This window comes from Quercus robur, chromosome 5 (genome assembly GCF_932294415.1).
Source record: "Quercus robur chromosome 5, dhQueRobu3.1, whole genome shotgun sequence".
Taxonomy (NCBI): Eukaryota; Viridiplantae; Streptophyta; class Magnoliopsida; order Fagales; family Fagaceae; genus Quercus; species Quercus robur.
The window spans coordinates 24255607-24265291 of NC_065538.1; the positions used below are offsets into that span (position 1 = coordinate 24255607).

Consider the following 9685-nt stretch of genomic DNA (forward strand, 5'->3'; position numbering starts at 1 on the left):
GGCCATCCCATGAAGTATCCGCGAAACTTTCTGTTTGGCAAAAAGTTTATTTGCTTTACCAAATTCTTTACCCACACTATATATACCCTCATTACCCACGAATTGTAAGGAGTGCTTTTCAGTGAGAAAACCCTAGCAAATACACTTGAGAATTAGAGATTGTTATACCCACAATCATCTACACATTTCCTTATGGTTTTCCTCAAACTCCTACATCTCCATCTCTAGATCCTTGAGAGGTTGTTAGCCCAAACACTAACCACACCCATTCTGAGTGTTAAGTGAGAATTTGGTGCTGTTGGAAAGCATTAAAAGGAGCCATTCATTGGTGGATGCAATTGGGTTGAATTGCGGGATCCGGAAAGCTAGAGAAGACAAGACTCCAAGAAGTCCGTTAGTAGTAGGAGCTTGGAGGGCTCAAGTACATGGGGTAGATTAGGCTTGGAGGGTCTTTTATTATTTGTGTACTCTAAATTTATTTTCTAGTGGATCGATTTCGACTTGGTGCATTGTGGAGAGGTTTTTCGCCAAATTCTTCAGTTTCCTCTTCGATAACATGTCTTTGTGTTATCTTGTGTTTGCATCTCTCTTCCCTACTCTTTAAGATTTCATTTTATTGTTGATGATAGATGAATATGGCTTAGGGTAGTGTTATCGGTTCATTGCGCTTATTTACTCTTGTTCCGCACTTTGTTTAAGTTAGAATAAAAGCTATCTAGCCATAATTTTTAATTGGGGGTTTGAACGAGCTCTTATGTTTTAGCACAAATCTGAGTTTTAGTGGTCAATTTGGAAGAGAATCACATTGTAGTTATTGATATTGCTATCTTTGTTTTCTTCATTGAAGTCAAGAGAATACTATAGTATATTCATTATTTCAGTTAGTCTCTTATGCTTCTATTTTATGGTTATTTTTAGGACACAATTTGATGTTATTGTTATAAAAGCTATTGGATGTTTTTCGTTGGTTTTGAGAACATAAATGATGATGGATGCTTGTTTTATGATGGATATTAGATTAATATTCAATTCTTGAAGAAGGACAAGGAACCTCATCAAAAGGCAACACCAAACAAATTTACCTTCTTTTTGTTGCCTGGCCTTATTTCGGCTTTCTTGTTGCATTCTTTCTTCATTGGGATTTAGTTTTTTGTATGAATTTATCCTAATTATCATTTTAACTCCTCAAAATGATTTATTTATTTATTTTTATTTTATCATTTTAAGTTTTAACCAATATACTAAAAATTCTCCATGATTTTTTCATATGTTTAGTTATCAATTTAGTCTCTAACATGTGTTTTATATGTTAAAATGGTTTCTAAAGTTTTGTGTTAGTTTAGTTCCCACCTTTTTGGTATTGTGTCAATAATTTTCGCCACTAAGTTGTGGACAGAAAAAATTGATATGATTAATGATGATAATAGAAAATTAGATTTTCATAAAATTAGATTTTATGCCACATGCCACTTACATGTGGCAGCCCATGTGTACGTCTGGACTTACACATGGGCTGCCACATGGCTTGAATGGAATAGTTGATGCAAAGCAAATTCTCTCTAGATACCCATGTCAAGATATTTTATTTCACAATTGAATGAATTAAAAAAATATAAAAAGACCAAAAGTTAAGGATTTACCAATAGGTAATGTTGCTCCAATATCCAACCAAAGGGATACTGCGGTACCAATCAAAAAATTGTTGTTGCTACTACGTGACGAAATGAATTTTGGAATTTATTAATATTCTCCAAAAAAAGGCAATATTAATAAACCTATGGGTACCCAAAAAAAAAAAAAAACCAAAAAACCAAAAAACAAAAAGCAAAACATTATGTAAACTAAAACAAAAACTTCTCAAACTGTAATCTCAAAAAAATTCAAATTCATTTCAGTTTACTAAACTGCTACTAGCTACTTAATAATAAGGCTGAATGCAAATTACACCATTTAAATTGGACTAAAATTTATTTCAATTTTTTAACTTTACTTTTGTTCAATTGAGTCCTCTAAGTTTCAATTATTCATTTTAAGCATTTCATTCAATTTTGTTAAAAAACTATCATTTAAAAAAACATTTTTCTCACATGAAAAAAATATATAAAATATTTTATAGATTTTTTATGTGAGAATTTTTTTTTCCAAAGAATATATTTTCAATAGTTAATTGCATATTTAATGGCAAATTTTTAATGGAATTGGAAGAAATGCATGAATTGAATAAATTTAAAACTTAAAGGACTCACTTAAACAAATTTAAAGTTAGAGAATTGAATTGAATTGAATTTCAGTCAAAGTTAGAGGTGTAGTAATAATAATAATAATAGGGTTAATTACAAATGACCCATATTTGGTTAGATTTGGTTTCATTTTCCTTTTAATTTTATAGAATTAAATTTTTACCATATATGTCACTCATGCATATCTATACTAGCCCAATTGTTGTCCTCTTCTACTTCTAAAGTGTAACGCTTCTTTCTCCAAATAAAGGAAAAATAATAATGTGTAACTCTTTTTTGAGTAAAAGTATACCAAAACAGATACTTTTATTTCACAAAATTTCCATAAAAGAAAAAAAAAAGTGTAACACTTCATTTGTTTCTTTCTAAATTTCCCTATTAATGTTAGTTGTGTTTTTAAATTCTCTTATCCCCCATATTCTCCTTTCTTTGAAGTTAGGGGTGGTAAAATTCAATACGACATGCGAACATGACATGACATGACTTGAAATTAGTAGGTTATGGGTTAAGGCATAACGGGTTCATGTCAAAGGTTGATATGACTGATCTATTTAATAAATGTGTCATATTCATTGGAAACCCATGGAACCCATTTGACTCGTTTGCCTCATTTAATTAAATGTCATTTTACCAATATATTCTTCAAAACCCTAAGTATATAAATTTATTAGTTGTTGTGGTTTATTTTGTTTGACATATTGTGATTGATTATTTATAATATTGAGATATGTTTTAGTTTTGAATGATTATTTGTGATGAAGTTACTCGTTAGTTCTGAATTTTATATTAAAAAAATTTATTTTTTTTGGTTTTTCATAGTTAAGATCAATTTTTTTAATACTAAAATTTGAATTTGTTATTTATAAAATCTAATAAACGGGTTGACACGACTGACCCATTTTATAAACAAGTCATATTAGGGTTAAGGAATCTTGATTCATTTAATAAACGTGTCATGTTAGGGTTAAGGAATTTTGATAGTCGAATAATCTTGAGTCTACACAACACAAACCCAACATGTGAACATGAATTGCCAACCCTTCAAGGGCCTAGATAGAGTTTGGGGGGAGTTGGGGTTGATTCCTAATTATGCATATGAATCCTTTTTGTCGGACCGTGAGCTGTGCCATTTCACCTCAAAACCAATTAGTGATGAGGAAGACACATTCAAATCTTTTGTGGCATTAGACATCACGCCACGCGGGCTTATTTTTAGAGTGGTTGTGGGGAGTCAAATTGTGGTCCCCCCAACAATCCCTCCCTCACAATGACACTCCCATGACTGGAACCCATGACCTTGGCTCTGATACTATTTGTCGAACCGTGAGCTATGCCATTCCACCTCAAAACCAATTGACGATGAGGAAGACACACTCAAATCTTTTATGGCATTTGACATCACGCCACGCGGGCCTATTTTTAGAGTGGTTATAGGGAGTCAAATTGTGGTCCCCCAACATTTTTAATTTTACAGTATTACATTTTTTACCATGTATGTCATTCATGCGTATCTATACTAGTCCAATCGTTGCTCTTCTACTTCTAAAGTGCAATGCTTCTTTCTCCAAAAAAGGAAAAACAAACATTTTTTGTAGTAGAATTCTTATGCTTCTCAATATTCCAAAACAGATTCTTTTGTTTCACAAGCTTTCCATAAAAGAAAAAGATTAGTGTAATGCTCCTTTTGTTTCTTTCTTCTTACAATTAATGTTAGTTGTGTTTTTGAATCCTCTTTTCTCCCTTTTTTTCCTCTATTTGAAGTATTGTCCCATAAAATAAAATGAAAAAAAAAAAAAAAAATCAAACACGTGGCATACAATGATTGTTGGAATGTAAAATAGAACACATAAACTGTAAAATCAAGCTTAATCGCAATTGTTGAACCTAGCTATATGTAGCATTTCTTTGTAACATTTTTTCAGTTTAAAAATGCACAATTACCTTCTTTCTAAGTATCATTGTTTTAATTGATTTTCTTTATCCAATTGATATTGAAATTTTCAAATTCTTCAAACTATCTAATTAAAAAATTTTAAAAATATCTTTGACCATTTTTTTTTTCACTCATCTTTTTTAAGTGATTTCTAATTATGCATTTAAAACCCTTATAAATTTTACCATGTATGTCACTTATATCTCTCTATACTATCTCAATCTTTATCCTCTTCTATGCTCATAATTTTTTATAAAAAAAAAATAAGAAAAAAAGAAAGTATAACACTTCTTTTGTTTCTTTCTTTTTCCTATTAATATTGGTGGTCTTTTTGAATCCTCCCCTTGTTTTTTATTTTTTATTTTATTTTTTATGTTTTTGTTTTAGTACTATGTTTCCTTTACGCTAGATTGCAAGCTGCCCCCCTAAAGTTTGAGGCGTTTGGATTTTACACCTTGAGTTTCAAATTTTGGATTTTACCCTTGAAATTTTATTATATTTGCATTAGTAGCTCCTCCATCCATATTTACGGTTAAGTGCTACATAAATTTTCCACGCATATTTAGTTTGTCCAATATCATTTTTGTAGCCTAAAATATTAAATGTTTAAAAATGACATAGCATAAAAAAATGGCATTACATCATTTTATTAGATGAACTAAAGAATGATGAAAATAGCCCTCTCCATCTCACATTGCATGTCAATTCTTCTATTTTACCAGGTGAAAGCATTGCAAGCATAGCTTAAATGAGCCAAACAAGCATCATCAAGATGATGAGGCAAAAGCCCTGCCACCTCTTTTCTCTGCTTGGGACATTACTTCGTTGAAATCAGCAAAGGCAAAACAGTAGACCAAAGATAGCCTCTAAATCTGCTTGAGAGAATCCCAAATAGAGGGGCCTAGGAGACTTTGAAGGGGAGGCTCTAAGAAGTAAGAACACAATGAGTTTGATGAAGTTCTTGCTTTAAAGCGTCACCCCCATATCAATTTGTTAATTGCATACTTAAAAGCAATAATCTCATATCCCTCTACCCTTTCTCTCTCCCTCACTCCCAATAATCTCCCTTCCTTGATAAAAGTCTTCGGCCTTCAGCTTGTCTGATTCTTAATCGCTTCAGGTCGGAGATGATTATATCATATTTTGAATTTTGATTTGATTTTTTATTTTTATTTTTTTTTGAATGAGTAAAGTTATGCTTTTGAAGTTCATCATGCTTTTAGTTTCTTGGTAATTGTTTGTATGCATGTCTATTACACAGAAAGTATACACAATTTAGTTTTTGAACTGAAGTCGTGACTTCAAAACATTTCAATTCAAAAAATAATGTGTATTGTGCAAAAATGTGTACTAACAATTAGCCATTCTTCATTTACACAAGTGTATTGATTTCTACTTGTAAGAGTATGGAATTTAAAGCGTGAAATTTTTGGCATGCAGGACTAATTTATTGTCAATTGGGGGAGTTGATTGTTGAATAAACTCATAGGTAATTTGTTACAAAATTTTTATTTTGGATTAAAACTAATATCCTATCTGATTTCCGTGGTGAATCAGTTCAGTAGTGTTCTTCTCAGCTGAGCTGCAAATTCTTAACCTTCATCGGACCCTTTTTTATTAGATGGCAATGGAATTAAACTCAAAATGCGATAATTACGTAGAGGTCGACAGGATCAGCAATCTACCGGACCCTCTGATCTGTCACATCCTTTCATTTATCCCAACCAAACAGTCCGTCGCCACATCAATATTGTCAACAAGGTGGAAGCCGCTCTGGACTATGGTCCCAGCTCTTGATTTCGAAGACACAGAAAAACGGGACCAGAGATACCATGACAATAATAACCGCATGACTTTTATCCATTTTGTATGCGGAGTTTTGGCTGTCCGCAAACCAGTCCCTTTGAAGAAATTCAAACTCCAACTCATTTCTCCAAATCAATCAATCCATTTCCATGTCCGTGCATGGATTTATTATGCAATTAGGCACGGTGTTGAAGAAATCGATGTCAGGCTCTTTCTTAGGCGACCATTTGAGTTGCCTCAGTGTGTTTTCAGTTGCAAATCACTGGAGATTATGACATTATATGGAATGGTTGTTCTGAATTGTCATTCAGAATCTGTTTATCTTCCGAAGGTCAAGCATCTTCGTCTTCTCAAAGTTAAGTACGCTAATGAGGACTCTTTTCATAGCCTCTTAACTGGTTCCCCACACCTCCAAAAATTATCAGTTTGGACCGATCAACAAGACGATACAATGGCTCTTAATATCTGTCATCCTACAGTTGAGTGGCTCAGCGCCATTATTGAAGCACAAGATCATAGATTTAAACTTGAGATAAATGTGCCCAATCTTAAGTTTCTTAATCTAGTCGATTCAATTTTCCAATATGATTTGATGAACAAAGTTGTTAAAGCGACCTTTGATTTATTTGAAGATGAGCAACAAGCTAGTGACCTTGAAAAATACAGTCACCTTCTTGGACCACTCGCTGACGCTCATACTTTGACATTGCAGTATGCTAAGGTACTTCCCTTCCTTTTGAGTTACAGTATTTTAGTAGTAATTCTTAGTACGTGCTTCAATTTCAAGCTTGATTAGATAGTTTATGCTAGTTTGTTATTATTTCAGAGTGTTCAACAAACATTACTGATTAATACATTTTATCTTAGTCACAGCTACCCAAACGTTCTAGTTTGGTATAATTTATTGGTTAGAAAGATTTATTTCTAGACAAAATAAGCCAATGAAAACATGGTACACCAAACGCAGCTAAACTCCTTTGGCATCTTTTGATGCTAGCTTCTGGGGCCATCAGATTTCTAACCCCTTGTTTCTCTATCAAATTGCTGGTTCTTTCTTGTTCTAATTGTAATAATGTTATTGTGGAATTATCTCCCTTTCTATGCAGTCTCCCTGTTTTGATTTCTCTCTTCCCATGCTTAACAATTTGAGATCGCTGCAACTTCAAGTAAGATGCTGCCAATGGCATCTACTACCAAATTTGCTTGAAAGTGCTCCTAATCTTGTGAACCTTATAATTAATAAGGTCAGTCTAGTTTTAAAATACTATTATTTTAGTTAATCTTCTTTTAGTCTTCATGTTTTATTACTAGTGGGTCTGGTTTCATCAGGAGGATACCGAAGGACCACATGAGTTGAGCTGGACAGAGCCACTCCATGTTCCCAAATGTCTAGAATTACGCATTCGGAGAATTTCTATATTACAATTTAGAAGCTTGGAACATGAAGTGAAACTCATAAAATATATTCTGAAGAATGCAAAAGTCTTGGAAATAATGGACATTCTTACTGGCTTGTCGGATTTGGAGGAAAGTCATCATATTTTCAAGATAATATCAGAGTTACCAAAGGGTTCTTCTGCGTGTAAACTTTTTCTTCTCAACAGTATATTCTCTCTCTCCCTTCAATTTTATATTGTGCATAGTTTATCATGATTATTTAACTGATCATTACATATATATCTTTGTTTTTGTATCTTTGGACAACCTGACTTTTAGCTCAATGTATATGACAAATAACAAATAAAAGTAACTCTAATGCAGGTAAAAAACTAATTTTTATATAGTTATTATATGATTTAAAATATATGGAGTTCACTCAATGATGATTGCTCTTTATCAATGGGCTAAGTCACCAATGGGCTTCGCATACAGAAAAAGTGGAAACAAATCCAAACAGAAAAAGTACTCAACAGTGTGAAAAAAGACTTCTAGAAATACTTAAAATTACCAAGACTCGATGATTACTAAAATTGCCTATTCAGAGGTCAAGCTGAAGGGTGATGATGGTAAGGTCAAGCTGGTACTTGGGAAGTAGATCATGAAATTAAGAAATTGGTAAAGTTGGCATTCAAGGAAAAAAACAGAACAACACAAAACAATCTACGGGGTGATGACAGTAAGGCCAATCAGGTACTTCGAAATTAAGAAATCTATATTTAATGGGAACTATAAAAATAGAAACTAGTATAGATGCATTTGGAATGCAGTTTCCTTTTTACATGTATCAAATTTTTAATTGTGGCAGATGGTGGTTATGTTTTTTTTATTGGTTTTCACTGTTTTAGAATTATTTAAAGACAGAAGTAGTGATGTTTTGGGTTTGTGAACTTGAAAAATGATTCCGCTTCGGATTTTATGTTTAGCTCAATCGTTTCTTTTACCTATATAGTCACATTTTAGACGTTGAAAGTTGATAGTATTATTTTTCTGGACATGTAAATAGTAGGCTTTGCTCCAATGATTAACTTCTTATTAATCAGCTTAACTATTAGTGTTCTCACTGAAAGCCTTTCTTCGTTGCAACAGATTGAAGATGGAACAAATGAACCTTCCGTGCTTGCAGCACCAGATGCCATTTTCTTCACTCTATTTGAAACTTCAGTGCTTGCAGCACCTGATGCCATTTTCTTTACTCTATTTGAACCTTCGGTGCTTGCAGCACCTGAAAGCATTTTCTTCACTCTATTTTTCCTTTCCTTAAAAAGTATAAACTATGAAGAACTTCAACATGGTATGGTACTATGGTGATTTCATGCTTGTCGTGATTTAGTGTGTGGTTTAATAAAGTTATAGGTGGACTTCTGAAATGAAAAGTATAGTTTTCACTTTTCACCTTGGATACTGACATCGCATGGAGTGTTTTTATTTGTGAAATCTTTCTGTCATTTTTTTTTTCTTCTCTCCCTTCTTCAGTGCGTCCTGCGTTCACATAATTTATACTTTATGATGAAATTACAGAGCCTAAATTTTGGGAGTTTAATCCTCATTCACGTCTTTTGAATAAGGGAGATTCATTTCCTCACTTAAAAGATCAGTTGACATGCCTTCTGAATTTAACATACCCATATAAAAAAAGGTTGAACCTTGAACCAAGTAATTCAAGGATGTTCTGTTGGATCAAAGAAAAAAGATTTATATACCATTGACTATGAAGTTGACGTGAATAGTGTGCATAATACTTGACTTCTATTGGTCATAGTGGTGTGTGGAGTCTAATTTTAAGTAGTTCCCAAAAGTTTTTGTATGGGTCGGGCACATGCAACGGTTGCACATTTGAAATAGTTTTTCCATTCACTGTGCAAGGCCCTATCAAATGTTGTAATTATCTTCCAAAGATTGTTGCGTTTGAAATAGTTTTTCCATTGACTGTGCAAGGCGCCCTCAAATGTTTTAATTATCTTCCAAACATTGTTATAGAGAATGATTCACATCAAATAATGGTTTCATAACTAAAAATTTCAAGTATTCCTTAGACATCAACATACAACATTTGTGTGAACGAGGATTAATTCTCTATATATTGAATTGTGTGTGAAATTGTACAAGGGATTACTTTTATGTAGTAGATATATGAGTGATGTACAACAATACAAGTAATTGAGAGACTTACTTGAGTTTGGAAACTAGATTATGAAAGTGTTCTAAGGGATGTGTATTGGTAAAGATGTTTGCAAGTTGAACTTGGGAAGCAATAGATCAGCAAGAC

At 32.8% G+C, this 9685-nt stretch overlaps 1 protein-coding gene across 1 annotated transcript; it reads left to right on the forward strand.

The window, feature by feature from the left end:
• The first annotated feature begins 5368 nt into the window (after positions 1-5368).
• LOC126728007 (F-box/FBD/LRR-repeat protein At4g26340-like) lies at positions 5369-8794 on the forward strand. Its single transcript, XM_050433892.1, has 6 exons — positions 5369-5403; positions 5614-5638; positions 5837-6700; positions 7086-7223; positions 7309-7582; positions 8506-8794. The coding sequence occupies exons 1-6, from the start codon at positions 5369-5371 to the stop codon at positions 8508-8510; spliced, it is 1341 nt and encodes a 446-aa protein (XP_050289849.1). The 3' UTR covers positions 8511-8794.
• Positions 8795-9685: the final 891 nt, after the last annotated feature.